This window comes from Mustela nivalis (genome assembly GCF_964662115.1).
Source record: "Mustela nivalis genome assembly, chromosome: 9".
NCBI classification, from domain to species: Eukaryota; Metazoa; Chordata; class Mammalia; order Carnivora; family Mustelidae; genus Mustela; species Mustela nivalis.
This window is the reverse complement of record NC_139028.1, coordinates 66742779-66759799: the sequence shown is the minus strand read 5'-3', so window position 1 is coordinate 66759799 and position 17021 is coordinate 66742779. Positions and strand designations below refer to the sequence as shown.

At 37.5% G+C, this 17021-nt stretch overlaps 2 protein-coding genes across 2 annotated transcripts; both read left to right on the top strand.

Moving 5' to 3' along the window:
- Positions 1-645: 645 nt before the first annotated feature.
- Positions 646-1584, top strand: LOC309840184 (olfactory receptor 52A1-like; the record flags this gene model as incomplete). Its single annotated transcript, XM_082682258.1, has 1 exon — positions 646-1584. One exon carries the CDS (start codon positions 646-648, stop codon positions 1582-1584), a length of 939 nt encoding a protein of 312 aa, XP_082538384.1.
- A 12404-nt stretch (positions 1585-13988) lies between these two features.
- On the top strand, positions 13989-14987 carry LOC309840242 (olfactory receptor 52A5-like; the record flags this gene model as incomplete). The annotated part of the gene is made up of 1 exon (XM_082682340.1): positions 13989-14987. Exon 1 carries the CDS (start codon positions 14037-14039, stop codon positions 14985-14987), a length of 951 nt encoding a protein of 316 aa, XP_082538466.1. The 5' UTR covers positions 13989-14036.
- Positions 14988-17021: the final 2034 nt, after the last annotated feature.

Here is a 17021-nt window from a genome sequence, read left to right as displayed (position 1 = left end):
GAAAGGAGTATGACTAGATGTGTATGACTAGATAGTCTTACACAGATACAGACAATATAGATAGATGCAGATATCTACATATATTACACACTTGGATGTCAGCTGTTACTCTCTGCTCAGTAATAGCAAGCTTTTATACTAAATGTGGGTCAGAGTCAGCTTTGCTGAGTCAAATTGACAGTTCTAGACCTAGAAAGGATAAAATAATAGTACCACTGGGTAACTGGAATATGGGAAATGGAGAGATTCATCAAGGTCAAATTCAAATGTTTTTTCCAAGCAAAATAAACAAGTATAATTATTTTGTCCACAGGTCCAGAAGATGTAACAGAGAGATCATCAGTTGATTCCCTACTCAGATGATCTGGTGGTTTTAATGCATATAATGCAGTCACATGACCTCTTTTAGTGGACTAGTACTTGTGAAATTCCCACCTGAACCAGTGATGGGTATCCATGGATCTGATGTTTTTGTTTTGTTTTGTTTCACCTTCAGTAGTATAAATGAGCTGAATAATTCTTACTTAGCATTATGCCAAAATCAGAGAGATTCACTATGATGACTGGATAAAAAAGGAATTAGAAGAGATGAGTACCACTGACTGAGACAGTTTACTCTTTTGTTTCTGGAGACCCAAAGACATTATGTTGATCTCCAACATTACAGTCTTCATGCCTTCTGTATTGACACTAATAGGGATCCCAGGCTTAGAGTCTGTGCAGTGCTGGATCGGGATTCCATTCTGTGCCATGTATCTCATTGCTATGTTTGGAAATTCCCTGCTTCTGATCATTATCAGGTCACATCACAGTCTCCATGAACCCATGTACATTTTAGTAGGCATGCCAGGAGTCACAGATATTGCACTTGCAACCACCATTATGCCCAAGATGCTTGGCATATTCTGGTTTCATGTACCAGAGATTTATTTTGACTTTTGCTTGCTTCAAATGTGGCTCATTCATACATTTCAGGGCATAGAGTCAGGCATCCTCCTGGCCATGGCTCTGGATCGTTATGTGGCCATATATTATCCACTAAGACACAGCACCATCTTCACCCACCAGCTGGTCTACCAAATAGGGGCTGGGATAGCACTCAGGGCTGCCATTCTAGTAGCCCCATGCCTAGTACTGATAAAGTGCCGGTTTCAATTTTACCATACAACCATCATCTCCCACTCCTACTGTGAGCATATGGCCATTGTGAAGCTGGCTGCAGAAAATGTACGGGTCAACAAAATCTATGGCTTGTTTGTGGCATTTGCTGTTGCAGGAGTTGACATGATATTCATCACTTTGTCCTACATACAGATCTTTTTCACAGTTTTTCGTTTGCCCCAGAAGGAGGCTCGGTGGAAAGCATTCAATACCTGCATCGCCCACATCTGTGTCTTCCTCCAGTTCTATCTCCTTGCCTTCTTCTCCTTCTTCACACATAGGTTTGGTGCTCATGTTCCTCCTTATATCCATATCCTCTTTTCTAGCCTCTACTTGCTGGTCCCCCCTTTTCTCAATCCTCTTGTATATGGTGCCAAGACCAAGCAGATCCGCATTCACGTGGTAAAGATGCTATGTTCATAAAATCCACTGTGATTAACACCTGCGGCCTTCCCTTTCATGCAATAGTAACAGTCTCTCAAAACAACATATAATGCTTAGCAATTCACATTATTTGAGCTGCTTCAGAGTTGTATATTTATTTTGTGCAATTTGTGTGCATTTTATGATTTTAATGTCATCATACTCCATAACCACTATCAGTCATTGGGGTTTTGCATACAACTGGGTAATGAGAAGAAACACAAAGACAAAATAGTGAAGGTATGATATTTCCTTTTCTCTTCACTTTTTCAGTCCCTTGTCCAGCTTTTTTTTTTTTTAATGGATTCTTCTCCGAAAATTTTCACAAATATACATCTATCTTTTAAATTAAATGCACTCAAACCCATTGTTCTAGAGTGTCCTGATACTCAGTGATACTCAGTTGGTGTGTCTTGAAATTTTTAGTTATCTAAAATTTTTTTGAGGAAATATATTTTAAACACATTGCATCAAAGCAAACAAACATATAAACAAAACAAAACCTTTATGGGTAAGAGATGATAATATAAAAATTTCAACGTATCTCAAGAGTCATTCAGGAATTTTGAGATGCAAAAATCATGAGAAATCATGTGATCCATTCTACATATCTATATCTTCTCTGTTCCCTCTACTAGTCATTTCTTTATTACTTCATCAAGTGTTATTAAAGCACAATATGTTAACTATCGTACAAGGGGATAGTAGCAGGGTGGTAAATTTGACACAATGCTTAAGTTTCATGGATTTGTTTTCTTGTATTTCTGGGAGGAAAGAAGAGAGAAACAGAGAGAGAGGGAAAGGAACAAGAACATAGAAGTATGCACTGAGTGTAAGGTAAGGAAACATTGAAATTCAACTGAAAACAGCAGGCAGGAGAGTTAAAATCATGTTCTTTGCTTTTTAATTAGGAAGCCTGGCTCCTGAGGAATAATGACTGATTGGCCCAGTAAGGAAGGGCACAACATGCCAGGTAGGCAATAGAGGTGACATGAATTAGAGAATGTACTTAATCAACATTACAGATTATTTTTTCCAATGTAAGAAACAATTTTGAAAGGGACAGATGCTATGTTATCAAATATGGCCATGGAGGGCAAATTGAAAAAAGAGAGCAGGAGATACAACTCCTACTTATGGAATGAATAAGTCACAGGGATAAAAAGTACAGCATAGGGAATAGAGTCAAGGGTATTCTATTAGCTTTGTGTGGTGACAGATGGTAGCTACACTTGCTGTGAACATACCATAGTGTTTAGACGTGTTGATTCACTATTCTGTACTCCTGGAAGTGATGTAACATGTGTCAGCTATACTCTAAGTTAAAATAATAATAATAATAATAATGCCCCTGGACACTCTGCAAAGATGTTAAACTTTATTCTGAAAGTTATTACATATCGTTAGAGGTTTTCTCCATGAGGTAAAAAAATGTTTTTTGTGTGCATGTAAATGTCTCTGTGTGTGTACCTATCCGGCATGTGATAACATATCTTCTCAGTGGATATAAGACACTGTGTTTTTTAATCAAGAAATGCTGTTAAATTAATGAAGAGATGGAGTGTTTTAACTAAGATTAACAACTTCAGAGCTTATGGCTAAGTGGACTGTTTCTGAAAAATTCAACTCATTGATCATTTGCTGAATGATGATAGAAAATATACATAAGTGTGCAGATGTCCATAATTTGATTTATGACATTAAAATCAATGCATCTATAAAATAGACTGCATGTTCTATAAATGACTGATACTCTCTCTTGTTTAATGCATTCAGGTTCATCACATTATCAATGACTGCTGAGAATGACGTTTGTAAATCTAGGGGATGTCTTGGGGCATCTTTTGAAAATATGTTCAATGTCAATATTTATTATATGATTAATATATGATATGCCTATAATGGATTGCCTATAGGGATTATAATTTATTTTTTTTAAATATTTACTAATTTGACAGAAAGAGAGAGAGCACAAGCAGAGGGAGCAGCAGGCAGAGGGAGAGGGAGAAACAGGCTCCCTGCCAAGTAGGGAGCCTGATGCAGGACTCCATCCCAGGACTGCAAGACCATGACCCAAGCAGAAGGCATACACTCAAATGACTGAGCCACACAGGCGTCCCAGGGTTGTTGTTCTTAAATAACATAATTTCCTTAGGAATAAAACTAAGATAGCATCAGAAGTAATTTCTTAATTTTTAAGTCAGGGTTCAGCAAACTCCTAAAGAAAGAGACTGGTACATAGCTTAGGCTTTGCGGGCAAAGGGGCAATTCAAGACTATACATAGGTATTTAGAGAGCAAGATAAAACATATATTTGCACAAAATGTTTTAATGATATTCAAATTCTAATATGAGCAATAATAATCATAATTGTGTAGTTTTTCTATAATTAAGTCTAAAGTAGAAGAACAGAATTTCTTTCTTTCTGGGAGATAGCATTCTGCTTAAGTGGGGCTGAAAGTCAAATATTCCCTTCACCACATTGATTGCAGCAGTTCATCTGTAAAAACTGTACTCAGCTAGTGGGCTATCCAAAAACAAACAGCAGGTCAGCATAGGGTGGTCTACTATAATAGCGAGTTTTTTTGGAGAAGTTTGAAATACATCTTACAATGACTACTCCGGACAGTCATCGTAGAAATAGTGGGAATATAAAGCTTACTGGGAGACATAATGTGAAACCAGAAGCTGTTTGCACCATCCCCAATTGTCATTATGGTAAGATATCTATGCTAGAGTCCAGATTGTTCCATTATTATGACCTTTGATGTACCAGGACCATCTCCAATCTGAGACCTAAAAAGGAAACAAAGGAAAACAAATGGGTCATTGCAAGGTCAAGAGGATAACCAGGACACTCTATCCTCCCACACATTGACTAGGACAATTATAGAATATGTTCTTGAACAGGAATTTATGTGGAAAAGAAAAATATATTTTGTATAGGGTCATTTTAATGATCTCTAGAAACTTCAAGTGATCCTTCAAAGAGATCAATTATAACACTGACTATTGGCATTTGTATGTCTGAATTCTCAAAAACACTGGTTATGTTTGAGATTTTTAAGTGTTGACAATCTGGTGAATTATGATTGTCTTTATAATTAGCATCTTTAAATGCTTTTTTAAATTAACATATAATGTATCATTTGCACCAGGGCACAATTAGCATTTTAAAAAGAGTGCAGATTATGCTGTTTTTCTTCTACTTGTAAATCCTTTCTATGAAGTACTTTATTGTTTCCTTTGAGCACTTTCTGATTTGAGTTTTTAATTTGTGTGTTTAAAATCTGATAAATAAATATTGAGTTAACATTTCCAAGGGTTTTATTTCTCAGTACTTCATGAGAGAGCTTCCAATAAGCCATGGGTTTTTCCTAGGACGAGAGCAGACAAAGAAAGATTTGAATTTTAGTGAGTTTTGACCCATGGGGTGTAGGAGCTCATTCCTCTCACTCTTGATGTTGGCTTTCAGGTGATGGTGCAAAAATGCACTGGCCCATTGATAAGGAAACCCAAGTTTGGCTCCCTGTGCCTGGAAAGGCCAAAACTCAAGAGAAAAGTGTTGATTGGAAAGCAATATGGGCATTATTCAGGAGGCTGGCTACCTGGGGAGAAGGCAAATCTGGTCCAACGGCCATTCTGTGGTTTCTGCCTGGCCCAGAGATTTTTTTTAATGGATATAGGGCACTAATCAATAAAGGGAGTACCGAGACCTATAACATTTCTTGATTATGTGCAGAAGCCATGGTGCCAGCTACAGAAGTTATCCCAGTGCTCAGAGGTGGTGCAAGTGAGGATCCTGCTTCTTAGTGCAAGGGGGTCTGTGTTGTGACATGTAAGAGTTCTCTGTTCTTTTTCTATTTTTAAAATATTTATTTATTTATTTACCAGAAAGAGAGAGATAGAATGCACACAAGCAGTGACAGCAGCAGGCAGAGGGAGAAGCAGGATTCTCGCTGATCAAGGAGCCCCATGTGGGACTTGATCTCAGGACCCTGGGATCATGACTTGAGCTGAACGCAGATACTTAACTGACTGAGCCACCCAGGCATCCCAAGAGTTGTCTGTTCTTCCAAAGAAAGGATGCATGATATATAGATATACAAAGAAAAGTTAGTTAATCAGTCATGCAAGTGAAGAATGTTTGCTAATATGTAAAGACTTGTAGGTTAGTAGAGGAACTGACATGACTTCACCTTCTGGGTTTTTGCAGACCTTTTTTCCAAATGACTAATTTGGATAGAGTAACTTGCAATACTCCACCTTTCATCTTCTTAGTATAAAATTAGCCATGGGTTAAAATAAAATTCACACTTTAAAGGGTAGAAAGATAATGGTTTTTAGTAAAGTTAAAAAGTTGTGTGACTGACTCTACTCTCTAATTCCTGAACAATTTCATGACCCCCAAAAAGATACCCCATTCCCATTACCAGCTATTTTCCACTCATCCTATTCTCAGTTTATGGAACCCACATGTGTGATTTTATCTCTATGGATTTAACTGACCTGGACATTTCAAGGAGTAGATAATACAATGCATGGCTTTTTATGCCTGACTTCTTGCACAAAGCATAAAGCTTTCAAGTTTCACCTATATTGCAGTATAACAGAACTTTTTATTTTATTTTACTTTACTTTTGAGTATAGTTGGTACAATATCACATTAGTTTTAGGTGTACAACATAGTAATTCAACCATATAGTATATTCATTATAAATGTGAAAAGCACATATTTCTACACAATACAATCATTGTATCATTATTTAGAGCTCATTTATTTTTATGTCTGAATGAAATGTCACTGGATGAATATACCAAGTCTGCTTTTGAATCTGGCAGTCCGGACTTTGCCCACATAAGTTTTTCCCTGGTCCATCTCCTCTCTGCATGATAAGGACTCTGACTCCCATTTGAATTCAGACATTTTGACAAATAATATAGGCATGCCTAGGTCCTTCTATTTTGTATTCCTCATGATTCCTATGAACTTATATCTCTTGCTTGATAAACTTTATCAACCATTGCAGTAAAACCTATTCAATTCCACTTCTAACACAGTTCTATTTAAAAATTAAACTTCTGTTTCTGATTATCTATGGAACATTTGTGGAATAAGGAGCCACTTCTGAAAATGTGTGCTCTATAGTCCCTATTTTATTTCTCACAGGTGATTATTTCTAATTAGTAAAATTTTCAGAAGCTTTAAAGAAATGTATCTATTACCAAATAAGGAGTCCCATTGTTTCCAAAACATCTTATTTCTCTGTAGCTCTAATGGATTTTAACTAAACCATATCTAAGAGTAATTGCCTCTCTAACTTTCCATAGCTTTATGATTCTGGGATGTTCAAACACTTTGGGGATTTCCCTAAAGTATCCTGTGACTCATTCAATATGTTAAAAATAATATTATATTCTCTAGACAAAGAGTAGTTTACTACTCTCTTACTATTTACTACTCTTTACTGCAGTTCAGAATGTGCTGACCTCACCTCAGCTTCCTTCATATTCTAATTGAAGAGTATTCTTCTTGTTTTCTCTGAAAATATTTTATTTATATTAAGACCATCACTGTTACCCTGATGGAGAGTTGAAACTCTGATGTATGTAATTTGCTCCTTTTACTGGGGTAACGGCTCCGGGTGTGGCTGTATACAGTCTGCCAACATGACATCACTGAGTGCGCAACTAGGAGGAGATAGCCACAACCAGTCCTCCTAAGCCCCTGGGTGCTCACCTGGCACACCGCACAGCCATCCTACACCACTGGTTTTTCTAGGATGAATGTAATTTTATGGCAGTTTATGACAAGATGGGAGTCAGAGATCCTTTCATTGCCAAAGGAACAGGTCTACTCCCTAGGACCTGACCCAATGACACAAGTCAAATACTGTGTGACTGTAACTAAGACCATCTAGTCTTTCAGACAGATGCACGGAATACAGTCTTGATAGACTCTTCCTCTTACCGCACAAAGATTCTGAATCATTTCCATTCTTCAGCTTGAGAAAAAGATTAAAATTTCTCTATAGTTCAAACCCTTTTTTTTTTCACCTAAGTAAATGTCAGGCATGAATAATCTTTCATAGTTGGAAACCAGAAATAGATATTCTGACTGGCACTAAAATTTTGAAAAATGCACATCATTACATCATCTGAATTCTGAACATGACTGGGACTCTTTGTGTATCATATAGAAATATTCCATTTAGTTCTCTGTCAGCATGTCTCCACTGATTAGTATGAAGACCTTGAGATGTTTTCATAGGCCTTCACTGGTTCATCTTTGTATAAAACTGTCATCAACTGGGGCGCCTGGGTGGCTCAGCAGGTTAAAGCCTCTGCATTCAGCTCAGGTCATGATCTCAGGGTCCTAGGTTGAAGCGCAGTATCGGACTCTCTGCTTAGCAGGGGGCTTGATTCCCTTCCTCTCTCTCTGCCTGCCTCTCTGTCTGACTGCCATCTCTGTCAAATAAATAAATAAAATCTTAAATAAAAAAGTGTCATTGACTATTTGTGTTGTCTTGGGGCACTGTCTTCTCTTAGAATTTTCTGGAAGGACAGTCAATTTGGCTTCCAGTGCCCAAGGACACCAGGATGTGAGAGTTTTTATTAGATGCAGATGTGCTATGAGACATAGTCTCCTAGGTTTTGAAACATATTGTGCCTGATTTTCACCGTTGTCCCAAGGCAGGGGAGGCAGGCTCCCCCCTGAGCAGAGAGCCCGATGCATGGCTCAATCCCAGGACCCTGAGATTATGACCTGAGCCAAGGGAGAGGCTTAACCCACTGAGCCACTCAGGTGCCCCGATGCCAGGCTAATTTAAAGCTCACCAGAGACTGGTGCAAAAAACACAGGCTGCAAGGGTAGTACAAAACAGCCATCCTCACTATCGGAAATACCAAAAAATTTTCACTCTGTGGCTTCTACATATGTTAACACAAATTATTCCAGGTGAGTCCTTGGGCCTTAGACGTGAACTGGGTGTGGGGAACATGGTGGATTGTTTTCAAGGAGAACACAACACTTTTATGCTCCAAGAAATTGGCAGGATGATAAAAGGGCAATGGGATCTTAGAGTAGCTGTTTGTTCAAATGGGAAGATTTTGTCCCTGCTGCTGTTCAGAATATTTCTGAGTCAATTAATCACACACTGGGTGAGATATTTTAAAGTGAGCCTCATAGGTAGGAGGAGGCTTGAGGAGGATTGGGGCTGATCAGTGCACAGAAACCTTATTTGTTTTAGGTCAGGAAATTATATATGTTTAGACTGGAAGAGTTCCAGTAGCAATGACGCCTCAAGTCATTCAGGGGAAATCACATCTGGCAACATGCTCATCAAGTATCTGAGGTAGTCAGGAGAAGGACAGGGTAACTTCTAGGAATGAATTACTGGCATTCAGGCAGAGAAATACATTTTATGTTTCTTCCTAATATTTTAAAATGCATTACATCATTTCATCCTCACAGTTACCATGTAGTGTGCTTTTACCAGTTAACTTTGCCTCAGTAATAAGGAATTGAGACAATGTAAAGTTTTAGAACTGGCTGAAGAGCATGCATAGCTAAGGGATATCCCAAGGATGCAAACTGTCCTGACTGACTTCAGATCCATGTCCTTTGGCTGATGTGTTCTTCAGAAGGTGGATTGAGGACTTCTATGAGAAATGAAGAGGAGACAGTTTGAGGCTCACCAGGAAGAAGACCTGTCTGACAGTTGGAGCAGTCCTGCAATAGACAAGCTCGCTCAGAAACAGAGGATCTCTCCCTGGGGTGTTGAGGCAGAGATCAAACAGTGAATGTCAGAGATCTTGTAGAGGGAAAGGTTTCCATAGAGTGTTGGGAGAATGAATTTAGACCTAATCCCTTCCTTCTTTATGTTCTGGGAATCAGCCTGAGTCAGAATTAGTTTAAGTAGAACTAATGGTTCAGGATTCCTGCTGCAAATGAGACCCCTGACTGTTCTTCCTGTTCCCTGGATTTCAGGGTTTAAGATTTGTCTCCTGCCTCCTTCGAACATGTACATGTGTACACACAATGGTTGTTTCTAGCTAGTCCTTGTCATCCAGTGCCATTACTCGTTGCTCTCAAACCATGAACGTCTTAGTCTCTCCTCCCATGACTTCTCTCCATCAAGTCATCGAGTAGCACAAATATTCTTCCTGTGTTACTCTTTTGATGTGGCAAGGTCACGTCATCCTATCCCATCCTAGCACAACTATTCTTCTAACATATTCTCCATATGCCAGATCTCATCCTTCTGGATCAGATGGAGTGGATTTTTAAAGGCAAAAAAAAGCCCTGTTTTCCACTTAAGTTTTGGAAATTATTTTCTTTCAATTGTATTCTTATTTGTTATTCTCCCCCTTTCCTAAGCCCCAACAAGCATCATCTCTGCTTATGACACAATTCATATGTGAAATTACTTACTGATTTGTAATCCAACTGTACATTTCATGCTTCTTAGATTTTTATCCAGAGTATTTCCTCCTGAAGTGCTCTTGCACCTCCTTTATCTGGCTACTATATCCTGAATAATGATTCTCCTTGATAAACAGATTTAATCTGCCCACTTTTATTAAAGCTACAAGATCTCCTTTTTTAATTCAGGAATAATTTTCTCCTGTGTAAAACTCTAGATCAATGGTTAGTAAACTGTATGGTGTGCCCCTCCCCACACAGGAAGGTGACATTTGGTAATATATGAGACATTTTTTTATTTTCCTGATGAGAGAGAATAATTTGCACCTATCTAAAGGGTAGGAGTCAGGGATGCTGCTCTGCCTAAGACAATGTAGAGATCTACACAGAATATAAAATCTATCTGATCAAAAATGCCAGTTGTGTAGAGAGTGAGAAAACCTGCTCTAGAAGAATCGCCATGAGGCCTCATGAAGCTGGAAAAGTAAAATTATCCTGAAGAAGGAAACTACTTTCTTCACATGATGAATGTACTTTAAAGGAAAGTTTTCCCATGTTACTTATCTGATAGTGTGTTTACTGGCTCCTTTCCTTTTTACCCTCCTTTGGTTGACCGCCATATAAACTTCTGCCAAGCTGAATTTTGCACATTCTTCTCTAAGTATTCTTCAGGTCAGGTATGACCCATGTAATCATGTTAAATCTCCCAAATGTCAACACCTGAAAAAGAGAGTAGCACACACTTTTGAGCCAAATCACAGTGTTAGGTAGTATATGAGTGATCTGATATGTAAACTGGACCTATTTTGTATATGCAGAATACAGTAAACATGTTTGTATGTATGCATTTTATCTGTGAAATAAGAAGGTACTATGGAAGTTTCTTCCCTCAGAATCTGAAAAGACATAAACTAATTAAAAACTATTGTATATTTTTGTACAATCCACCCTGACTTATTCGCACACTGAGAGACAGCTCATAATTTGTACTGAATTGGGTGATAAAATCTCAAAAGACAAAATCTTGTTTGTTCTTTGTGGATCAGTATCCCATGGAATTTGAATCCAAGTGGATCCATTTATAACAACAGCAAGTCTTAGTTTTTCATTAATATAATGGATTAATGATGTCAATACCATAGGTAAGGAAGACAATGTAATTTTTAAAGTCTTAGGAGCACAAATTATGTAGCATGTATTTAACAAATGGTAACCGTTAGTTTTGAATTCCAAGCACTCAGGATAGTGAAGATTCTTCTAAATACAGGATAAATAACTTTAACAGGTTGCCCCATTGTTTCTTCAAGTGCTTGAAACAGTTACATACAAAAAAATCACTAGCACATAATCCTCTCTTTGTGGTTAATAATATAACCTTCTGATTTGAGGAAAGTCTAGGTTGACTCATATATTTGCAAAAAGGAAGGTTTCCAAAACAAGGAGTCTTAGGAAAGCCTGACTCACAGTTGAATTAAGTTAAGAATTAAGAAAACAGAGTAATAAATGTTCCTGCAATTGACTGAGATGTGTTTTAGAGAGCTTCGCAAGTCTCAAGGACAATCTAAAGTTATCAGAAGAACTTGAAGGAATATGGACAAGATGTGATTGTGTGTTTTTGTAAAAAATTGCCTGTCATTTTAAACCATCATCATATCTTTATCTGTTTTATACTGGCTGAAATAATTTTTTAAATGAACTTGGAAATTGTTAAAAGAAAATGAATATAACTTGTGAATTAGTTTATTGCATATTCTGAGGAGAAAACACTTTCTGGAAGAAAATATAAGTGCCAGTTGTAAGAAATCAGCAGGCAAGAAAATTCTTAGGGGCTTTGAAAATGATAAGGCAAATGCACTCATAAGGAGACCCTGATTATTATAGTTTAATGTGTTAGATTGAGCAGCAAAGGACAGAGACTAAGAATAGGATGGATATAACCATTTGAAAAACAATGTGAAGGGGCGCCTGTGTGGCTCAGTGGGTTAAAGCCTCTGCCTTCAGCTCAGGTCATGGTCCCAGGGTCCTGGGATCCAGCCAGAGCATCAGGCTTTCAGCTCCGCGGGGAGCCTGCTTCCTCCCCTCTCTCTGCCTGCCTCTCTGCCTACTTGTGATCTCTGTCTGTCAAATAAGTAAATAAAATCTTTAAAAAAAAAAAAAGCAATGTGAAGAGATTTCATTGTATTTTCAGTGGGCAGAAGATGCATTAGAGTATAAATAAAGAAAATATTAAATTTCACAGGGTGTCATTGTTTTTACAAATACTTAAGAATAAATGTATATTCAGCCTTAGGGATTGAAAAATGATTACTGATGGGCAGAGAGAAGAGCAGAGAGCACAGATTGGCATTTCAAATACATACAAGAGATGTGCAAAAAGCATGACACAGTAGGAACAAGCTCTGATAGAAACTGCCACAGAAGACAGCCATGAATTAAAAGTAATTGAATTCTTTTCATGGAGAAGAAGAAGGAAAAGTTGCACCATGCATGATTAGGTTTTGGAAAAACATAGAAACTTTGACAAATTAGGTTGAAAACACTCTGAATGGAGGAAAGAGGGAACAGACTGGGAAGATGCTATGCTGAGAAGACAGGCTGATGAGCTGCAAAACTGAAAAATACTCTGGTCAAACTTGTCTTCTGATTATGGTCAGCGGAATCAGTCAGCAGCACTATGGTTGCTGACAGCCTAGTGGGAGTCTAGTTCTCAAAGTGCCTGGACTCTGCATTAAATAAATTTTTCCAGGTCCAATTAGCAGGTCACAAAAAAAGCACATATGATGAGCGGAAAGCACAAGATACAAGGAAACTCTTTTTGTTCTATTAGTCATGGAATAAAAAAAACCGCCCTATCCATTTAACTTTTGTCATTGAAAGTGATAAAAGCATGTTGAAACACCGACCTGATGGTTGTTCTTACAATGACTTTCCGAAAAGAGAAAATTTGAAAGGATTCATTGAAAAGATACAATAAGATGGATGATATTCCATTGCACGCCTTCTTTATGCATTCACTTGTTGATGGGCACTGAGGTTTTTTCCACATCTTGGCTATTGTGCATAATGCTGCAGTGAACAAGAGATTGAATATATCTCTTCAATATTCCTCTTTTCCAGTCTTTTGTGTGTGTGTGTGTGTGTGTATACACACTGATATATACTCTGATATATATATATCAGAGGTGGAATTACTGGATTACATGTAGATTGTTTTTAAGTTTTTGATGCACTTCCACATTGCTGTCCTTAGTGGTTGGCAAACATTCCCACTAACTAGGTACAATGGGTCCCTCTTCTCCACTTCCTCTGCAACATTTGTTATCTCTGAATGATGACAGCCATTGTAATGGAACTGAGGTGATATTTCACTGGTTTTCATTTGCATTTCTGTGATGATTAGTTTATTCATGCAGGAGGAAGAAAAAAATCCTGCCCTTTGTGACCAAATGGTGAACTCTAAGTACATTATGATCTGTGAGAAGAGTCAGACAGAGAAATTCCAACACATATGCTATCATATATGTGGAATGTTCAAAAAGCTGAATAAGGAAAAATTAAAAATAAAAATTATGTGTAACAGGGGCTGAAGGACAAGAAAAGAGAGGGGTTATTTTATTAGTAGATAAATAAGTTCTGAAGATCTAAGGCTCAGGATAGTGATGACAAACAAAAATCATGTATTAAAATCATCAAACTTACCAAGACTAGATCTTCATTTTTCCAACCATGAGAAAGAAAAGATAACAAAGCAATGTGATAGAGTGCTGGCTAACACTAAAATGGAACTCAAAGTGCAATATGCAAATGTATCAAATCAAAAGGCCATGCACCCTGGGCTTAGAAGATTTCATGTCACTTATCTTTCACATATATATAGGATTGAGAGGATGAAATATGCATTATCTGACTAAGGTATACTTTGTTAAAATAAAGTATTTTTTTCTTATTTTTTTTATTCTCATAGTCTTGATGAGGAATAGAAGATGAAACAGCAACACCACTACTTGATTCTACAGACCAAATCATCATGCTCATACCCAATGGTTCCGTCTTCATGCCCCCTGTCCTGACACTCACTGGCATTCCTGGGCTGGAGTCAGTGCAGCATTGGATTGGGATTCCGTTCTGTGTCATGTATTTCATCGCTGTGATTGGGAATTCCCTAATTTTGGGGATAATCAAATATGAGCACAGCCTCCATAAGCCCATGTACATATTTTTGGCCATGCTGGGGGCCACGGACATTGCACTTAGCACCTGCATTCTTCCCAAAATGTTAGGCATCTTCTGGTTCCACTTGCCAGAGATTTCCTTTGAAGCCTGCCTTTTACAAATGTGGCTTATTCACTCATTCCAGGCAGTTGAATCAGGCATCCTACTGGCAATGGCCCTAGATCGATATGTGGCCATCTGTGACCCCCTGAGACATACCACCATCTTCTCCCAACAACTCTTGATTCACATTGCAGTTGCAGTAACACTCAGGGGTGCTATTCTTGGAGCACCATGCCTGGTGCTCATCAAATGTCGTCTTAAACTCTACCGAACCACAGTGATCTCCCACACTTATTGTGAGCACATGGCCATCGTGAAGCTGGCCATTGAAGATGTCCGCATCAACAAGATATATGGTCTTTTTGTTGCCTTCAGTATCTTAGGGTTTGACATAATCTTCATCACCTTGTCTTACATTCAAATCTTTATCACTGTGTTTCAGTTGCCCCAGAAGGAGGCACGATTCAAGGCCTTTAATACCTGCATCGCGCACATCTGTGTCTTCTTACAGTTCTACCTCCTTGCCTTCTTCTCCTTCTTCACACATAGGTTTGGTGCTCACATACCACCGTACGTTCATATCCTCTTATCAAACCTGTACCTGTTAGTCCCTCCTTTCCTCAACCCTATAGTCTATGGCGTGAAGACCAAAGAAATTCGTGACCATATGCTGAAAATATTTTTCTCTAAAAAACTATCTTGATCATTACTGGCTCATTCTACAGATATCTTAATTTCATTTAATGTAGGAACATCAATGTGGTGAAAAGGTAATATCTTCCAGAAATACCCATGTCCACAATTGTTTTATTTTAGATGCTCATAAGTGAATGGGACATTCAACAACTGTTATATACCACAGAACAATGGTTTACTTTTCATATAAGGAAGAACTTATCGTCTTAATTCAAAATTTTCTGTTATTCCTGTGTGTATTTGTCCTATTTATTTAAACGTAGGGGTTCCTGTCTGGCTACAATTAGACCTACATAGAAACCAAATTATAGAAACTAGGATAATTCCAGTTTCTTTTAATGACCATGTCATACATCAATATTCTCAAAATGGTAATCTAACCCACAGCTATAGTTTTGGCTATCTCAGTTTCTAATATTTACTCTTTATCTTTATTTTGATACATTTGGAATCACTTATCTCTGTTTGTCTATACTATCTGAAATACTGTTAAATATAAAAATGATGTAAAAGCAATGATAATGATATGAACAAGACCAAGTAGATATGGATATAGACTATAAACAGTGATGAATATGTGTAGAAAAACATATTAAAAAGATTTATAGAAAAGTTAAGCCTATTCACTAATATGCCTTCATGTGCTTTTTGGAGTTTATTGAAATAGTTCACATTTAATAAATTTGCGCATACATGAAGTATAAGATTTGATAAATTTTGGCATCTACACACCTATGGATCCATCACAACAGTTAAGATAATGAACTGAAACACTACTCCTAAAAGTTTCCAATGCTCCTTTTTGACCAATTCCTACTGAACCTCGTTATACCCCTGGCAGGCTTCCAAAAACCTTCAATCTACTTTCTGTCACTAGGGAGTAGTTTGTATTCTCAAGAATTTTACAAATTTGACTCATGCAGTGTAAATCTTTTGTGGTCTCTTCTTTCATTCACTGACATGCCTTTTTTCAGGAATGAAAATGTGATCAGTACTTATACAGAAACAATCCTTCTATAGACACACATGTAAATGGTTTTATCTAATTAGAGTTTCACCCAAATGTGTAAGTTGAAGTTCCAGAAATGAACACATAGAAATCTAATTCAACTAGTAATTGTCTATGCAAGTATCTTGAGTATAAAACCCATATCTTATTTATACTTGATTCCACAGTACATGGGGCAATCAATGCCTGAGACTTCTTAGAACCTCCGTAAAAATGACTGTGGAAAATGAACACCTCAGACATTTTCTTGCTATTGATAAGGGGTATTCCAAAGGAACCAGTCTGAAGGCTTGAGGTACTATGCAATATCAGTATAGAGAATATCTGCATAGAAAGGAGTTTATTCCCATATTAAGAAGATAAACAAAGATGATGTCATGAATGATCATTATGGATCCTGAAATAAAGTATGAGTGAAACACAAAACTAGAAGAGGAGAGACTGACTCTTAAAACAGTGATTTCAGATCTTCACTCTTTGCTAATCCTCTGCCCATATCCCTTCAACCTCTGTCAGGATGCTTCAACAATAGCTCTCTGGTTTAATTTTCTTCATTCAAGCATCAAGTGAACCAATAAGATGCTTACTGAAAAAAAAAAAATGAACCTACAGAGAGAAACACAGGGATCTCCAATGTTGGATTTAGACATACTCAGAGGAAAGAAAAAAAACAAGAAAACATACCTATATAGAAAATGGAGGGGATGATAGTGTTCAAATGACAGAGGTGGAGGATATTTTTGGGGAAATAAAGTCTTGTTGAATAAAACAAATAAATCTGAGTCGTAACATTTTGGTGCTTAGTAAAATTCACGTGAACATGAAGTATATAAAGTAAGAAACGGCAAATACCATGATAGAAGGAAGAAAACACATTTGTGGATATTAGACAAGGAAAAAAGATGTTTAAAAAGATAATAAACATTTAATTAATTCATTTGAATTCCATATTAGGGGATTCAATATTTCAGGAAGTTGTGGCTACCATTGTGCATCCTGAGTACTTGATGACATTCTCCCTCCAAGGGAAGA